Source organism: Dromiciops gliroides, chromosome 2 (genome assembly GCF_019393635.1).
Source record: "Dromiciops gliroides isolate mDroGli1 chromosome 2, mDroGli1.pri, whole genome shotgun sequence".
Classification (NCBI taxonomy): domain Eukaryota; kingdom Metazoa; phylum Chordata; class Mammalia; order Microbiotheria; family Microbiotheriidae; genus Dromiciops; species Dromiciops gliroides.
In genome coordinates this window covers 77,903,055-77,922,658 of record NC_057862.1, presented here as the reverse complement: position 1 = coordinate 77,922,658, position 19,604 = coordinate 77,903,055, and the positions used below count along the sequence as shown (strand labels likewise).

Sequence of the window (19,604 nt, the reverse complement as noted above, 5' to 3'; positions counted from 1 at the left end):
TCTTTCCCATTTGGAGAATCTGTAATTATGGGCGGTGTTTTCTTTTCTTTATTTTCCTCCTCGGAAATCAGAAAATTCCTAAGTAGTAGGCACCCTTGTGGATAACTGCATTTCCTTGTGCCTTTTGTAGAAGATTAACAGTTGGAGGAGTGAAAAGAACATGGGTTCTAGAGTCTTGGGCCCACATCCTAATCCTAGTTCTGCTACTTTCTGGCCATAGGAGTGTAGGCATGTAGTGAATTATCTGGCCCCCAGTTTCCTAATGTGTAAAGAAAAAGCATTGGACTAGATGATCTCTAAAGTTCCTGCTAGCTTTAAATCACATGATCCTGGAGAGGTACGTCAGGGTTACTCTAGGAGATACCTATTGGATCATCACATTTTTCAAACCCATTTTATTTTCTGTTGTTGTTGTTTTTTGTTTTTTGGTGAGGCAGTTGGGGTTAAGTGACTTGTCCAGGGTCGCACAGCTCTTAAGTGTCAAGTGTCTGAGGTTGGATTTGAACTCAGGTCCTCCTGAATTCCGGGCCGGTGCTCTATCCACTGCGCCACCTAGCTGCCCCTTGATTTCTTTCTTTCTTTTTGCAGGGCAATTTGAACTCAGGTCCTCCCGAATCCAGGGCTGGTGCTTTATCCATTGCTGTTTGTTGTTTTTAAACTCAATACCTTTCCATTTGTGTCCTCCTCAATACTTTACTCCTGCCAGAGTTGTCAGGAGCTGACTGTCTTTGGTTTCCCCTCCTCCACCAACATGCTCCAGCTCACTATGCTGTGATCATGATTGCAGAATGGCACACCCTGAAACAGTTCCTGTTCACTCCTGAGGACTGCCCAAGATGCTTCCTTCCTGGAGCTTCTGCAGCTACAGAACCCTAGATGCTGTCTCCCTTCTGGTCTCAAGCCCCTTCTTCCACATTCTAACCCAATCACATGCTGCCCACCTCAGCTTTCTTATAGAATCTGATTCCACTACACCAGAACTTCTAGGCTGTTATCACAGTGTCCCAGGCTCAGTGAACATTCCTAAAGCCATTTTATTATCTCAGTTAGTATGCTCTATCCTCGCTCTTTTTACACAAGCCTAGAGAGGCTTCTGAGTTTTTCCATTTATTACTGTTTCGCAGGTGAGGGTAGGAAATAGAAATGATGGTGGAGAGGGAGAGAGATAGTTCAGAACTAGGATTTTATTAGTATAATAAACTTCTGGTGTGAACATTCTCTTCCTCAGTGTAGTAGATCAGCAACTTTTTTGTAACTTCTTTGAGTGTTGTCTGGGATGCTGAGACTAAAAGATTTCCCAATGCTCACAGGGCTGGTGTGTGTCAGAGGGAGTACTTAGAGCCAGATCTTCCTGACTTTGAGGCTGCCCTTTGGTCCACTCTGCCATGCTTCCTCTCTATGTTACCTAAAAAAGGAACCTGCCTAAGATCTCCATTTTATTCCTGCTCCTTGTTTTTACACTTTCTGCCCACATGTATACCCCCACTGTCTATCCCTTCCAGACCTTTGGGGGCATTCTGTATCCTGGAAGCACTATGTCCCTTCTGTAATCCCCTTCCACAAACCCTTTCAGATGCTAGTTATATAAAGGTCAAATAAAATTGGAAAAACCAGTTATCATTAACGAGCATCATTTATGTGATAATTAAGAGATTTCACTGATTCTTTAGCTGGATTCCTGCTTTTAAGACATTTGAAGTCTCTCCTATTACTGGCTTTGAATGTTTTTTACCCAATTACTCTTTTTTTTTATGCAGGGCAATGAGGGTTAAGTGACTTGCCCAGGGTCACACAGCTAGTAAGTATCAAGTGTCTGATGCTGGATTTGAACTCAGGTCCTCTTGAATGCAGGGCCAGTGCTTTATCCACTGCACCACCTAACTGCCCATCTCCTCCAATTACTCCTTTTTCCCCTCAATTACTCTTTTTTTTGGGGGGGGCAAGGCAATGAGGGTTAAGTGACTTGCCCAGGGTCACACAGCTAGTAAGTGTCAAGTATCTGAGGCCAGATTTGAACTCAGGTCCTCCTGGATCCAGGGCCAGTGCTTTGTCCACTGGGCCACCTAGCTGCCCCCCAGTTACTCTTTATTTAGCTACTATGTACCACATACTTTGAAACTGGAGCTGTTTAGGCTAGAGTAGAGAAGACTAAGGTATTAATACTGGCTGTCTTAATGTACTTGAAAAGTTTTAAAATATAAAATGGATTAGGTATTTTCTATTTGTCCCCTGGGGCAGAAGTAGGGAAGAAAGTTGCAAAAATGCAAATTTAGGTTTAATGTAAGGGAAAAGACTTCCTAACAATTAGAACTATCCAAAAATGTAATGGCCTACCTTGAGATGTACTAGGTTGCCTGGCCCTTACTGAATGGAGGTCTTCAAATAAAGCCAAATCCCTCCAATTAAACCAGAAGTTCCAAGAGGATAAGACCGTTTCTTGGTATCTACCCTACACACTAGAACAGTGCTTTGTTTATTGAGATGGTCAATAAAAGCTTCTTGAATTATGTCAGGGGAACACTTTTTTTTTTACCCAAGAGAAAGATGAATACACAGGTTGATGTACTTTGACTTTCATCATTCATGAGCAAAGTGGGAAGATCATTTGCAAGTTTTCCAAAATTTTTTAAGCTTCAATAATCTGAATGATCTGTAAGTTTGTAAGTATGGGTAATTATGCCCCAACTTTCCTCCAACACCTTCTCCCCAACCACCTCTCACCTTCTTATTCTGGGCAAGTCATGTCTAGGATTTTGCCAAAATTCTCCATAGATAATTTCATTAACACAGTAAACCCCTTCCTCCTGCCCTTTTTGTATTTAAAATATAGTTGTATACCACTCAAAATGTCCATTTATTGTCTCATTCTTGTTATATGTCCGGCTCACCTCCCTTTTCAGTTACACATAACCTCAATGATGTTTTTCATTTGATTCCTTGCATGCAAGAGGTTATTAGTGACATGTTGTGGCCTGCTGCCCCTATCAACATACAAAACATCATCACTAAGATAACAAAGTACTTAGGGAACTAATAGTGTAACAGGAACAACTGATTTGTGTGCCACTTCTTTCATTTAACGAATACTTATTAAGCATCCCTGTGTGCAGGGCTAAGGCAGAAACATTCTGTTCGATATGATTCCTGGCCTCCTAGAACTTACCATTTAGAAGAAGGTTAAGACACAGCCAGCCATACTGAAATACACATATTTACATGATAAATGCATAAATGAGATACAAGACAAAGAACTAACTAAGCTCCAGAGGGGAAAGCCATTAGTGACCAAGCATATTAGGAGAGATTTCATGAAGGTGACATTTGAGTAGCATTTTTACTGCTATAAAGTTCTTTACATTATCTCATTTGAGCCTTCCAAACAATCCCATGGAAGCAGGTGTTATTGCCATTATACAGATGAGGAAACAGGCTGACTGAGATATTCTGACTCTAAAATAGGGGTGCTTTTCCTAATAAACCACAGCTATCTTATAACAGCCAAAGAGAATGAAAATGTTAATGGCATGCCCATCTGCTAGAAGAAGATAGAAATTAGCAATAGCAAGTACCATAGCTCAACCAAACATGGGGGGCCTCTGAGCTGTGGCATCCCCTTGGGAAGTTAACATCATTCCTCCCTTTCAACACAAAAGAACTTTGCCTCTTATTCTTTCTCTTCTTTCTACCCTCCCTTCACATACCATTTATATGAGAGGGGATGGAGAGAAACATTATTATGACTCTTTTAGATTGTTATGTTTAAAAAAAAGTTGTACAAAGCAGATGAAGACCACAACAACACAACCTATCTTGGCTTGCTTTCTTCCTCATAGAGACAATTTTGCTTCAATCCTTAATTGCTAGCAAAGAAAAAGAGGACTTTCAGGAGAGCTTGGATGGGTGGTGGTTACCTCTCCAAGAGAATGCAAACTTCTTGAGGGCAGGGCATGTCTCTTCTATAGTTCTGTTTGGGAGGCTCTGCTCACTGGAGGTGCCCAAGCTCATTATTTTGTTTGTTTTCAAAGCCAACAACAGATAGCTAAAGACACACTAGATATAGTTTTTAAAAAGTAGAAAAGTGTTTTAAATTTACAGGTTGATCTGGCAATTGGCTCAGAATAAATAAGAAGATGGCGAAACTATAGAATAAAGACAACCTGGCATCTCTGGAAAACAACATAATATATGTTTTAAAGTCAAAGAATGCTTTGAATTCCCAGGGCCTTGGTACAGGGCTTGTCTTATTGAAGGAATGAATGAAAATAGTGTTATGGAAATAAAACTGAATTTGTCAAAAGGTTCAGATATCCTGAATTCAAGACCTAACGCTAAGGTATTTACTCACCGTGGCTGTGGGCAAATCACCTAAGCACATTAAACTTCTGTGGTCTTATCTCTTAAATGGCCATCATAGTTGCTTCACAGGACTGTTTGAAAAATTGAATGAGATAATGGAAGGGACTTCACAAAAGTAAAGATATAACTTATATAAACTGAAGCAGCATGAACACCATGCCTGCTAAATTTTCAAAACCCATGACATAAAGCTTAAAAGGACGAAATAGCATTACTTAAAGACAGATGCTATTTCTCCTTTCTGGACCGTTAGCATATTTGTCACACACCATGTCCTAATGCCCTCATACTCAGAGCATCCCAGAAAAGAATCAAGCCAGCTACCATTCTGATTTTACCTGTGACATGAATAAATGTGACTTTGGGTGTGTCATTCATGTGTCTCAAAATCTCCAAGTCGAGGACATTGAATTAGAGGATCTCTTAAGTTGCCATAGTTCTATATGATATGTACGACTACTAAGTGCTGTATGAATGTGAGCTTTGGTTATTAGTGAGTGCAGATAGAACTGGACCATTGCAGGTACAAGGCTACAAAAGCAGACAAATCCCTGACCCTTTGGAGCTAGCTGTCAGACTGGGATTGCTGAGAAATTAATTTCTATGAATATGTCATGTAGCTTCATATGCTGCTCCTTGCTTCCCCCCAATGTAAATTTTAATCCAGAATCACTGGAGAGAAACAAATGAATCTCTAATGGTAGAATTACAGGTGCTAGAACAACCCAGAGGCAAAAATAGTTTGGGGCTAGTGGTTGTCTGCTCTGTTTACTCATAAGACCAGCTACTGAGCTAGTCTTATAATTACCATCCTCTCCGATTACATGAACCATTGTGGGTATGGTTTCTGAAAAGTATAGTGCTATGATACCAAATGCTCTCTAATTCAGCACACAATGCAAATTTGAACATGAACATGCCAAAACAACCTGGGACACTGTCTGAGTCTTGGGATACAGGACTCCATTTGGACTCAAGGTTGGTTAACTGACTAGATTTGCCTTTTGAAAAATGTCTGTGTTTATTTATCTACAGAAAGAGAGCAGCATTAAATAGATTTCTGAGCTCACCAACTAGAATGATACATGAGCCAGGATGAGAAAGAAGAGGGAGATTCCTTGTGTCCTCCCACCCTCTTTCCCTGCTCTTCTTTACTCATGTGGCTATACAGGATGAGTAATTCTCCTCCACAGAACTGTGGTCACAGTGGCTTACATAGTCTGTGAAAGAAAAGGGTAAGAAATTTAACATTTCAAAGGCATTCACATCACTTTAGGGCCCTCTGGCTTAAGGAAAGGATAGAGAGAGAAGGATAGAGACCAGGCTTTCTTCTCCCTGTGCTCCCTGTGAAAAATACAATTGCTCAGCACCTCTTTTTCTTTTCTTTTCTTTTCTTTCTTTTTCTTTCTTTTTTTTTTAGGGCAATGAGGGTTAAGTGACTTGTCCAGGGTCACACAGCTAGTAAGTATCAAGTGTCTGAAGTCGCATTTGAACTCAGGTCCTCCTGAATCCAGGGCTGACGCTTTATCCACTGCACTACCTAGCTGTCCCCTCAGCACCTATTCTTTCTTTTTCACACCCATACGAGAGAATTCTAGTACTTCAGGAAAAACAGCAATAGTTTAAACCCGGGCTTCTCAATCTTTTTGTATCATTGATCCCTTTGACCATCTGATGAAATCTATAGGCTCTTTCTCAGAATAATATTTTTAAATATATAAAGTATATAGGATCCAATTAAGTTGAAATAAAGATGTAATTTTTCCCCCATTCCAGTTCATAGACTCTGAAATCTATCCATGGACCCTGTGGGGATCCTTGCATCCCAGGTTAATAAACCCTTATTTAAGGTGTTTTGTCCTTTTAATCTATGATCACTAAGCAACAGACTTGGAATAGATCATTTAACAAATGAATTTGTACCCCTAATTCCAACCAGCAATATAAAAAAAAGGAATGGCACTGTTCTTTAAGGAATTCAGATAAAAGAGTACATAATTCACCCCCATTTAAGTGGAAAAAAATTCAAAGCACATACCCTCTATGGAAGGTAATGTAATATTGCAGTGATATATAAGAAAGAGGAATGAGAAATCCCAATGAAAAGAGGCAAATTTGACCTCATGGGTAACACCAAGACTTGGTGAGATGAAACTTATAATTGGAATATGGTTCCTGATTCAAATACATGATTCAAAAGAATCAGAATAGGTATACTTATAAGAGGAAATCGAGGAATCAGAAGTGGGAAAACATGGTGGAGAACAGCTGGGTGAACATAAATGGAAAGAGAAAGAGAAGTGACATTGTTGTCCAAATATACTACAAACCACTGAGACAGAAAGAGGAAATAGATGGGGAGCCTGGCTTAGAGAAATGATATAGTTGTGATGGAAGATTTCAACCACCTAGACATGTGCTGGAATTCTCTGCCAAAAGCAGAACAAGCTAATAACTTCTTAATTTGCCTTAATAATTTCATTCTTCAAAAGGTGGAGAAATAAACAAGGGAAAATTCTATACTGGATCTGATAAAGGAGCTTGTTTCTAGGGTTGAAATAAAGGGAATCCTTGAAGGTAGTGACCACTTTCTCCTAGAATTTGTGATAGAAAAGGGAAAGTGAATCAATCTAACATGACCCGTAGGTATCGTGGGGGGGAAAAGGTTTTCAAAGGGCCCAGTAGATGGATAGATATATCCCTTGGAATAGCACATTTCAGGGGAGATCCATCTCACAAATACCATTCTGAAGATAGAAAGGGAAACAATACCAGTGGGGAGGAAAAACAGGAAGTGCCTGATGGGACCAATGTGGATGCACAGGGAACTCAATAACCAACAGATTGAAAAAAAAAATGTACACAGGATGGACGCAAGAATGAGTAACATAGGACTCAATATATTGTTTAGTTCATTATCTAGATGGAAGAAAGTGATAAAGAAAGTGTTAATAAATCAGATTAAATTTTTTTAAAAAGAATGAGTAACAAAAAGACAAATGTAAAAATAGAGACAGGAGTGCTGAAGCTCCTGAATTGAGGCTGGCTTGGTCAATCATAAGCTTTGTTGTTGTTTGTTTCTTTGTTCTGTTTTTAGCTCTGGAGGAACCAAATGTGAGAAATGAAAGAAAAGATAAGACCCATTGCTTGGGTAGTACAGGATGATATTAACTGAAAAAACAGAGCTGCTCCATACTAATTTTGTCCCTATTTTCTCTGCCAAAAAGAATCTGTATTATAGAAATGTTAAAACAAAAATATCTAACAGGGGGGCAGCTAGGTGGTGCAGCGGATAGAATACCTGCCCTGGATTCAGGAGGACCTGAGTTCAAATCCAGCCTCAGACACTTGACACTTACTAGCTGTGTGACCCTGGGCAAGTCACTTAACCCCAATTGCCTCACGTATACACACACACACATATATGTATGTATATGCATGTATGTATGTATATAACAGGGGATTTAATATTTAAGATGAAGGAATGTAGAGAGATAGCAAGAAAATTAATATAATCAATATACATGAATAAATTAGAGGGAATAGCAAGTTGTACATTGTGGATTTGCAGTTTCATGTGTAATAATCTTTTTTTATTGTACTGTTATAGAAAAGCTTTTTTGTTCCTTGAATTGAAAATAAAATAAATTTTAAGAACTATAACCACAAGATATATCAGTAAAAACTTATTTTAAAATGAAAAAAAATCAACCTAAGTAAGCAACAACCAGGAGATGGAGTGACCTTGATTCTGAGGCATGATTCTGGTCCAGATATAAGTTTCTTATTTATTTCATTCAAGAGTAGAAACCCATCCAAAGGTATGAGTTCCAAAATATAGTATATAAGAGATTCATGGCTGGGCCATGGCTTGTGCTGATTTTATGAATGTTTCTCTAGATTCCTGACTCATTCTACTTTGACCTCTAGTAATAATACATGCCCTACTCCTCCCTGATCTCTGACAACCTGTTCAGTTTGTGAACTGTCCTCTTGCTCTGCCCTTGGGATCCAGTCTTCTTGAGTCATGCCCAGCTATAATGTTAGTGGCTTCCTGCTTGCCTCCATTCTAACAGCCAGGAGCCCTCAGACCACCTCAAAGCCCCCTAGTTTCTGTGCCCTGCTTTGATCAATCTCTGCTACCACCAGAGTCATCCCTAGGGCACAACAAATTAAGTCATTCTCCTCAGGTCTAAAGCTTTGTAGTCATCTCTGTGCCATTACCAAGACCAGTTGTAGAAGTTGCATATGGTGGAAGGGAAGGAAAGGGAGCTGTCAGCTATTTCTGAAAAAGACAAGAAATACACATACACACACACACACACACACACACACACACACACACAGAGGAGCCTGTTGCCCATGCTCCCCTTTTCTACATATCCTTCAATTTGCATGATGTCCATTTTCATAACTTGACTTTTCTCCTATAAGGCTATCTGTGATATCTTAGCCCAGTTTGGTTTGTTGTTGTTTTTGTTGGTTTTTTGGTGAGGCAATTGGAGTTAAGTGACTTGCCCAGGGTCACACAGCTAGTAAGTGTCAAGTGTCTGAGACCAGATTTGACCTCAGGTCCTCCTGACTCCAGGGCCAGTGATCTATCTACTACATGACTTAGCTGCCAATCTTAACCAACTTAAAAAACAAAGAACAAAAAAAACCATTTGTGTAGGACAACAAGCAATATAATTTCTCCTAGTCTTTGATTTCCTCCAGGGATGGATGACTATTACTTGTAAAGAGTAAGGCAAGCTGGAATCAGGAGGACCTGAGTTCAAATCTGACCTCAGAGGCATAACACTTACTAGCTGTGTGATCTTGGGCAAGTCACTTAACTCCAATTGCCTCACCAAAAAAAAACCCAAAGAGTAAAGCAAGCAAGCTATTGGTGAGGCCATTACACAACCAAGCAGCCAAAGTGCTAGTACTTAGGACGAAAGAGGCTGGGGCAGGGACAGATGGAGCCTAGGTCAAAAGGAAGAAGGATACTGTGGCACAAATAGGCCCCGGGACTCCCTGGGTATAACACTGGATGTGGTTTTCATTCCCCGCCCCATTGCCAGTATGCTTACAGAAGTCACTACATGAAGCAAATTCTCCACTGATGACCTGGTGATCAAGGCCCCCTAGCTCTTCCATACTCGCCACAGCTTTCATGTGAGCCATCTACATGTGGCGATTTTGACTTTTGTTCTGAGCCCGGCAATTGAGGGACTTCTCTTATTTAAGGGTCTGGGGTCTCCCATCCTCATCTGTGTCTCCTTGGGTTCCTGGTCAAAATTCGTCCCATGGCAAAATCTTGTGCAGGATAGATTCTTTTTAGGAAAGGTCCTATCAGTCTGTGCTAGTGAGAAAGAGGAGGAGGGTGAACCAAGGCAATGGCTGGAGCTATTAAGATTACAATGGTCAGGCCAGCTAGGTGGCTCAGTGGATAGAGCACCAGCCCTGGATTCAGGAGGACCTGAGTTCAAATCCAGTTTCAGACCCTTGACACTTACTAGCTGTGTGACCCTGGGCAGGTCACTTAACCCCAATTGCCTCACCCCCCCCAAAAAAACCCCAAAACAGATTACAATGGTCATAAGGTTCTGATGAAGGCCTGTAGGAGACTCCATAAATAGGACATATATCTGAGGACACATAAGTCTTCCTGCTGTTGATGACATTGGGATGAATCCAGACTTGGGGGACTGAGCAGTTAGTTGCCTTCCACAACTTATGATCTTGATATGACACTTTCGGATTGGACAATAAAAACTTAAGAAATGCCATCATTGTTTAGACCAATGCTTCACAATAGCCACTCCGACAGTAGTAGCAAGGGAAATTTTGCAAAAGTTTGTTCTTTGTTCTATTTTTTAAATAAAAAAAAAATTGTTCTATTTTGGTTTCGTTCCATTTGTTCCATTTATCCCCAAGTACCCCTCCCTTCTCTTAGTGTCATAAATAAAATAGAAAGCCTTGTACCTTTGCATAAACCCATGGGTATGCTAAGAACACTATGGACTGCTTTAGCCTCCATGAGGAAGACAACTCAAATGATCAGGGGAATACAGGGATTTCTATGTGTGGATACAAGGATACAAAGACAATCAGAGTTTCAGGTTGAAGAGTGTGGAAAGCTGCAGCCTCAGGGTATGGGAGAATATGGTGGTAGATAGGGCATGAGAGACATCAAGAAAGTCACTATAGATTTATTCCCTCAACAGTGGATTGTAGAATGAAGAGCATCCCTGAAGTTTGAACGTGCCAACCTGAGGGTAAAAGAGGTCAGTGCTGTTACAAAGGACATTTATAGAACTTGTCAGCCAACCCCAAGAGGTAGCACAGGGGAAGCTAATAATAGCTTCATAAATGTGTGACTGATTCACCCACAAATATTATACCTCTTGAATGATTAAATAAACTATGGTTTGTTCATCTTGAGAAGCACAGGCATGCAGGATTGAAAGAGGGCTTCAGAGCCAGGAAGTTTTGGATTTAAGTCTCTCACATACTAGCTATGTGACCCTGAGCAAGTCACTTAATTTTTCCAAGCCTCAGATAATTCCCCAAAGACTATAAACTGTAGAGAAGGATGCAATAGATGTTGGCAGAGGGAGTTTCTCCCTATAGCAGTGCAATAATAGATCTGGCTTTTTTTAAAGCTAGTATGTTTTAAAGCTAATATGAGCTACCTTCATACCATTAAGACCGATGAGTACAAGGAATTCAAAGAATCTGCAAAGACTTTGACAAAAGAAGACAAAGGGAAAAAAGTATAACAGAATAATTCATGCCTCTCTGGATTGCATTCTGGACTTTCTCTACTATGCCCCAGAAACCTCTTCAACTTATAAAGTAACTAAAGGGAGCCCTGGAATTCACACATTGACAGTACCCACCAGGACCTATGGCCTGTTCCTCTGATTGGATGCCTCCTCACAGAACATTTTATTTTAAGGAGAACACCCTGGTCATCCATATTGTCATTCATCCCCAGACTGTGCCACTCACTCTCTTTCTTCTACTCCCTTGTGTGATATGCCCCCTCCTTCAATTTTTTTGGGGGGGCAGGGCAATGAGGGTTAAGTGACTTGCCCAAGGTCACACAGCTAGTAAGTGTCAAGTATCTGAGGCTGGATTTGAACTCAGGTCCTCCTGAATCCAGGGTCTGTGCTTTATCCACTGTGCCATGCCCCCTTCAATTTCTTTTCTTTTTTTTTTTTGCAGGCAATGGGGGTTAAGTGACTTGCCCAGGGTCACACAGCTAGTAAGTGTCAAGTATCTGAGGCTGGATTTGAACTTAGGTCCTCCTGAATCCAGGGTCTGTGCTTTATCCACTGCGCTATCTAGCTGCCCCTCTTCGATTTCTTTTAACGCATTATCCTCTTCTATTAGGTGGTGGTAAGCTTATAGAGGGCAGGGATTTGCTTTCTTTCGGCTTGTATTTATATTTCCAGTGCTTAGCACAGTGCCTGGCACATAGTAAGTACTAAAAACAACAACAACAACAAAAAACACCTGTCTGTTGACTGTTATTGACCACAAAAAAATGGAGAATAAACTATGTCCATAGAAGAGGGGAAAAGGAATGTGAATGAACAAAGAATTCTGATGGGAACATTTTGAGGAAGTGAATGAAAAGTCATGCTCTCAGTTGAAATTAATTTAAATGTCAATAGTCAGAAAGCAAGTTTAATGGGTTGTATTGGTGCTCAATATTAAGTTTTTAAACAAAAGGTTTAAGAATAAAATATATTTTAGAAGATTACTTCCCTTTAAGGAATCTAGAGAGCTACTTTGAGTGATTACTCCTCTTTAGGCAATGCTCTAATGGGACTCTGGGCTTAAACACTTTCTCTTTAAACTCATGACCTGATATTTGCCCAAGAAGAGGCTCCCCGGCCACTTTCTGGTCCAGGACCTCTCTGTTGGAAACTTCCTGGTTTGTCCTTCCTTGGCACAGTCACTTTTGTTACCCGAGAGGGCTTATCTGCAGAGTTAGAGGCCATTAAACTCTCTCTTCCGGATCACTTTTGCCAAAGTGAAAGAAGTTAGACCACACTGATGGCTCTGGGGTGATTACATAAGTTCTTGGTCCTCAGTGAGGCTAGTGCTGATTGACCCCTAATCTGTTTCTGGCCTACACTAGCTCCTAAACAGGACAAATTTATTTCCCCAATCCTACGCAGTGCTTCAGTTTTCTTTTCTTTTTTTAAACCAGACTTTGTAGACCCTTGTCAAAAGTTTTCTGAAAATATAAACATTCTTTTCCTGGGATTTTTCTTTACCTGTGTATATTTCCTTCAACTAACTCTCAATAATTATATTAGATTTCCTTTGTTTTGTTTTGCTTTGTTTTTTGGTGAGGCAATTGGGGTTAAGTGACTTGCCCAGGGTCACACAGCTAGTAAGTGTTAAGTGTCTGAGGCTAGATTTGAACTCAGGTACTCCTGACTCCAGGGCCAGTGCTCTATCCACTGCGCCACCTAGCTGCCCCTCCTTTGATTTTTGTAAGGGAATAAGATCAAAAGAAATCCAATTGAGTCTCGAGTGTTCACCCAATTGAGTTTTTGACTAAAAAATATCTACGACAATGCATATTTCATCATTCCATACAAATGTCTCTAAATTTATTAATTATAAATCACACTGAACACTAGTTCTAAATTTTTTGGATATTTTGAATTAACCTGGAAAAGAAATACCTGTCTATTGGTTCACCAACAATGCCTTCTCTTGCATCTGTGTATTGGCTTTTGTAGTATATATAAATACCTTTGTTTTGTATCCATGGTTAAATGTGTCCTTGAGGGGTGAAACAGTAAGTGTGGATCTTCCCATGCACCTGTCACCATGTGTCCTTGGAGGTAATGGCATGGACCCAGATTTTTTTTCCATAGGGAAGTTTCCCTCATGATACAACAGCTGCCCAGGAAAGCCCTCTTCACCACAAAGTTCTCTCATCTACTCTTGAGCTGTCTAGAAGTCCCAGCTCCTCTCCAATTCTGTGTTCTTTTCAATGTGTCTTCCCTGTCTTTTTAGCTCTGCTAAATATACCTATGGAATGGCACCCACCACAAGTGACATTCACCAGTACTCACTATCATTAAGGTCTAGAAGATTTTATCTATACCTCTAAAAAGCTGGCAAAGTACTTTGTTAATGGCCTTTAATTTGATTGCCACTACGTGCTAGCATGGTAGTTTTTATGGAACAGACTGGTACACTTAAGACTTGTATAAACATAAGGAAAACATACCAGTGCTTCCATATTTCACATTTCTAAGCAAAAAAGTAAGTTATTTATTAACCAATAACAAATTTTAAAAGTGAAAGGAATCCCCAAGAAACTATACAAGGTGATATTTAAAACTATCAACTTCATTTTCATTTACTGTAGTCACTTTATTATAACCGAAATTCATATCATACCTTTAAAGTTGCAATTTCCCCCCACATTATCTCACTTGAACTATTTTTCTCCTTTCAATGAGGAAAATGAAGCTCAGAAAGGTCAGAATCATCCCTCTGCACAAAGGACTCTTTTCCTTGTCTGAAAGTGGTCTGGAAATAAAATAGTTCTCTCTCAGCACTGTCTTTCAGAAATATCAGCTAGATTCACTAAAGATTTCCTCAATAAAATGTCTACAATATTTGTCCATAGCAGTTTTCACAGTCTCCTCCATTAGACAACATGCAAACCGCTTATGGACAAACATGAATAAATTGGAAATAATCAACAGATAGAGCACAATAGAATTAAGGGGGGGTCGAGAAAGACTTCTTGTAGAAGAGAGGATTTTGGCTGGGACTCAAAGGAAGTCAGGTGATGGAAACGAGGACAAGTGCAAATGCGCAGAACTGGGAGAGGGAAACATATGCAGGATGAAGCCCCCATTGGCCACTTGAGATTTTCCCCAGGTTCCTAAGATTGAAGAAGTTAGATAAATGAAGGAAAGCACAGCTGAGAGTTCTTTCTGAGGCTGACCCTGTGATATGAGAGTAGGAAGAGAAAAAGGTTGGTGATATATACACCACTGTCAAGAAGAAAACAGGGAAAAAACAAAAGCAAAAAACTTGGCCAAGAATTTAAACAAGATGAGACAACTGAAGAACTTTAATATTGTAGACATTTTGCTATATTTGCTCATCTCTTAGAGATAGGAATTTGGGCTGTGAAAAGAGAAAGGCGAATTGTAGAGGAGCTAAAGAGAGATATAGTGAGAAGAGATACTCCTCACTGTCATTTCTTCTCTGTGATTCTGGACAAGTCTCTTAATTCCTGTGCACCTCAGTTTCCTCACCTGCAAATTAGGGATACTTAGACCACTAATTTGAAAGGATGTAAGAATGAAGTGAGATCATATATAAAAATCATTCCGGAAACCACAAAACACCATTTAAATATCAGCTATCACTACTGTCTTTCTCCTACTCTACTTCCTTAATGGGACCAAGGAAAAAAAGTCATGATGGATATAGAGGGAAGAAAAACAAACTCAATTTTTATCTAGGTTGGTTTTTTCTTGTAAATCTGATCTTGGAATGGTCATGAATACCATCTCCCAAATTTTAATGCCCCTCTACTTTCCAAAAGAGATCATTTCATTGTGTGGCCACATCTACTAAGTTATAATGGAGATGACTCCTATCTTGTGAATTTGGTCTAACAATAAAATTAGATGCCAGTCCACCTACCCCAAAATTCTTGCATTATTCACCCTGAATGACATATGTATGAGATCCTATGGAGACTGGGCAAGCCTTTTATTGTCCCCATGCTTTATTTATAAATTTATAAAATGAAAAGGCTGCCAGTTTTCCCTAACTCACAATGACAATGAGAACTAACTCTTCAAAGCTACTTCCAAAGGCTCAACATTTATTGGGCTTGACACTTTATCTGCACCATTTTCTTGCTTGATGAAAAGGAATAGATATGCTAAACATAATGAAATATAAAATGGACGGAAATACTTAGGTTAGACATGTCCCAACCCTTCTTTCCAATTGAACATCCGACTCTCACAAGGTTCTTAATTCAGGAAAAATCTTAAAATCAGTTGCAAATAGTGTGAGAACATGTAAAGCACATTAAATAGCATGTTTATTCAATCACAAGTGGCCGAATTTCTCTCATATAAAATGTATATTTTGTATTATGTTGATTTTTCCCCTCCCAGTTTTGTTTCCTTGGTAACTGCCATTTATAGTCTGTGAAGGCCCACAATTTCTAAAGTGGTCCCCTAAGTGAAAAATTCAGGTCAAATCCTGCTCATGCATTATTCACAATAGAACTCCCATTTGCTACCCTGTAATCTACAATAAGATCTTTTCCCTTCTCCACTCTGTAATTAAACTGGACCTTGTACTTGAAGGCGAGGGCTGAGCACAAAATGATAGAGATCTGATGCCTTTTACTTATTGTCTTATCTGAATTCACTGAACCCCCCCCCCCTCAAAAATGAGTGTTTAGGTAGTGGTTTAGGAGTGTCTAGAAGTGTTAAGTAGTGGTAGTTCTAGGTGATGGATACCCATCTATGAAGCTGCACATTGAAAGCCCTCATTCATTTCAGATAAGTCTTTATTTTATTTTATTTTTTGCAGGGCAATGGGGGTTAAGTGACTTGCCCAGGGTCACACAGCTACTAAATGTCAAGTGTCTGAGGCCAGATTTGAACTCAGGTCCTCCTGAATCCAGGGCCAGTGCTCTATCCACTGCACCACCTAGCTGCCCCCAGATAAGTCTTTAAAGAGGGTTCATTTCTATTTATCAGGGCTTGTCTAATCTTACTGTGAATTCTCGTATCGATGCTTTTCTTTTTATTCCCTCTTCTTTTACTACCCTCGTCCAGGACATCAAAACCCAATGTACGGATGACCATAATTGGCCACAGTTCTCAGATGTTATCCTCCATCAGTTTATCCCACCCAGGTTACAGCCCACATATGCTGCCAGACTATTCTCTCCACTGCTCAACTACCTTCAAGGTGTATATAGCAATTATGCCCCAGCTTTTCAAGTATGAGAACCATGTTTTAATATCAAAACATTTCCATGGATCCACATGATATTATGATTAGCACCCCCGATTAAGAATAAGCATAATGTTGGGGCAGCTAGATGGTGAAGTGGATAGAGCACTGGCCCTGGAGTCAGGAGGACCTGAGTTCAAATCCGGCCTCAGACACTTGACACTTACTAGCTGTGTGACCTTGGGCAAATCACTTAACCCCAATTGCCTCACCAAAAAACAAAAACAACCAAAAAAGAATATGCATAATGATATAACATCAGTGCTTAGTACACAAAGATGGTGATCTAATAACTTAAAAGCTTCCCTTCTTTCTATAGCCAATAACCCCTGGCCTAAAGGGTAAAGTCCAAGTTCTCCATTGTTTTGCAAGATTCTCTAAAATTTATTCCTATAAAATCTAGTCAACCTTGTCTCCTACCATTCCCCAACTTGAAATCTCTAGAAAGGTCAAGCGGACTGTCCTGCAAACATCTCATATCCATGCCTTTGGCCATTTTCTTTTTGCTTCCCAGCATTCTCCCTCCTTCCTCTTTTAAATCTAAATCCTCCTTGTCTCTTAATATTCAGCTCAAGTGCCACCTTCGGGAATTCTCTAACTTTCTCAGTCCATTCCACATTGATGTCAGTTTTCTCTGAAGTCTGACAGGATTGGTCATTCACACTCACATTTGCATTTAATCCTTCCTTGTGTGATTTAATCAATTCACAAATGGCTTATACCTTTAGTGAGATGGGAAATTCCTTTATGCCTCCCTCCCTTCTCTTCTCCCTCCCTCATTCTAGCATTCTTTTAACCTAGAGTAGGTTTACAGTAATTACTATCGAACTGAATTACTATCATTACTGAATCAGTATTTAAGAGACATAAAGGCCTCTATAGTCCCAATGTGAATGAGAGAGAGCTTCAGAACTATGCTAGTTTTATTGAATTGCCATTATCATTCATAATGACTATTTCTTCTGTGCACATCAGGGCCTCCCTAAAGGGGAGTGTGGGGAGAGGATTCCTAATATGTAATTTCAGAATAAAAACCCATGTGCAATTTGATAGAACATGCCCCTCCTTAAAATGCCCCTCTCTCTCCAAACTGTAAACAATAATTAGTTAATTGCATTGATGCTAGAATATCCTCATATAAAAGTCTTTAAAATCAAAGCTTGGAATTGTCAATTCTACACTTTAGAAAAATTTTCTTTTCTTTTTTTTTTTTTTGCAGTGCAATGGGGGTTAAGTGAATTGCCCAGGGTCACACAGCTAGTAAGTGTCAAGTGTCTGAGGCTGGATTTGAACTCAGGTACTCCTGAATTCAGGGCCGGTGCTTTATCCACTGTGCCACCTAGCTGCCCCCTAAATTTTCTATCTTTTAAGAGACCCCTCTGACCACATCTGTCTGTTGATATTTGGACTTTTTAAAAAATCAAACACTACAATAGGATTTAGGCTCCCTAATTTTACTTAAGAGTGGTGTGATGTAGGGAAAACTATATCTAATTCTAAAACACATGAATATGCAAAAAATCTGTGATTAAAAGATGGGCAACCCATCTATGATTTAGTATTAGCGAGCTATGTGAGGCACATAGAGGAAAAGTGACTTGAACAGGGTCACAAGGTTGATAAGTGTTATAATTAGAATTTGATTCAAGATTTTCATGATGTCAGGTCCATTTAGCCACTATCATCCTAACAGGTACCAAATGTATCCATAGCTGAACTGATCAACCATAGACCACAATCTAGCCACTGAATAAGAATCATCATTATGAAAATCAATGAGCAAGCCTCTATGAGAATTTCTTGGGAAAAGAGAGTCTGAAAGCTAGCTCTTAGTAAGCTTCTAAGTCTCTTTAGCTTTCCCTTTGTACTGTCTACCTTTGTTCTTACAGTGGCCATGAACTGAAGGTCAGTTAGCAGATCCATCTGGACAAAGATGGAAAGAAATCAATATCAATAGAGAAGATAGGTAGGAAGAAAACAACATAGATAAAATATTTTTAAAAGATAGGTAGGAAGAAAACAACGGATATGTAGAATGTCAAAAGAAAAAGCATAATTACAATAAAAAAGATGTATAGAAAGAAAACAACATAGAAAGAAAAGGATAGGTAGGGAAAAACTGGTAAGATGAAAGAAAAAAGAAATACAGAAAAAAGATTGAAAGAGAAAAAAATAAAAGGGGGGAATAGCAAAAGGGGAGAAAGGGATAGGTAAAAGGGGGGGGGAAGACAAGTAGGTAGAGAGATAGAAACCCTTCTTCCCTATGGGAATGGTCACTGACTGTCTTTAGTTGACAGGATTCTAATATCCCAAATGAGGGACTGGACCGGCGAAAACTTACCTCAACTTCTGTCCAGCTGGAACAGCTATCTTATTAAACCTCTCCATTTTTCTTTTTCTTTTCCCAATCACAAGGTCGACCAAAAACCCACCCGGGGCAACATCAGTCGGTCTTGACACCCATAGAAAGTGTCACGGAAAGCCTCTGTTTAAAAGAGCGGAGGATGAGCCCTGGAGCGCCCAGCCGGGAAAGTGAATGAAGGGTCCGGGCGGGAGCGCTCCGCTTCTGGTCTAGGAGAAGTAAAACTCACAGGAGCACACAGGCGAGTTTCATGCTTCTACATAGTCATGTGATCTCATCAGCCTTTCCCACTCACTTGGCATTGTGTAAACTTTAGTTCTGAAACTGATTGGGCATGCAAATTTTCCTCCAGCTGCCTTCCCTCCCTCCCTCCTTTCCTCCCTCCCTCTCTCCTTCCCTCTCTCACACACACGCTCAGATTTGTAACCAGAGCTGGAATCTGGCTCTCGGCTGGCCATCACTTCCGGGCATTGACGCTCTGCAGAGAGAAACTTTGGAGGAGATGAGGAAACTTTGCCTCATAGAAATCAGTTGAGCTCGCCAAGTTACTAAGTGGCATTGCTGGAATTATACTAGATTTTTTTTTTAAAGCACTTCTCTATAAACCAATACCCCTTTTGTATGCAGATGTTTTATTTGCCCTACCTTCCTCTTCTCCAACACCAAGTAAAAGCTTCTAAAAACAATACAAAAGATAGCGGTGATGGGAAGTTAATATGAGTAGTTTATTGAGCAAATGTCCTGGGGGAGGATTTTGAGTTGAATTGCCTTCCATCTGTTCAAGATAATTTAGGGGGTTTCCCCCTGGCCTTCTTCCAATAAGATGGCTGCTGTGATTTGACTACGTTTTCCCTCTTCTATCTGG

At 39.9% G+C, this 19,604-nt stretch overlaps 1 protein-coding gene across 1 annotated transcript in view; it reads right to left on the bottom strand.

Annotated features, from left to right (window-relative positions):
* Positions 1–18,968, bottom strand: part of BLNK (B cell linker) — a 103,857-nt gene extending 84,889 nt beyond the window's left edge. Inside the window, exon 1 of the mRNA XM_043984862.1 lies at positions 18,719–18,968. Coding sequence (XP_043840797.1) covers positions 18,719–18,765 — 47 coding nt within the window. The 5' untranslated portion in view covers positions 18,766–18,968. The remainder of the gene's footprint in view (positions 1–18,718) is intronic.
* Positions 18,969–19,604: the final 636 nt, after the last annotated feature.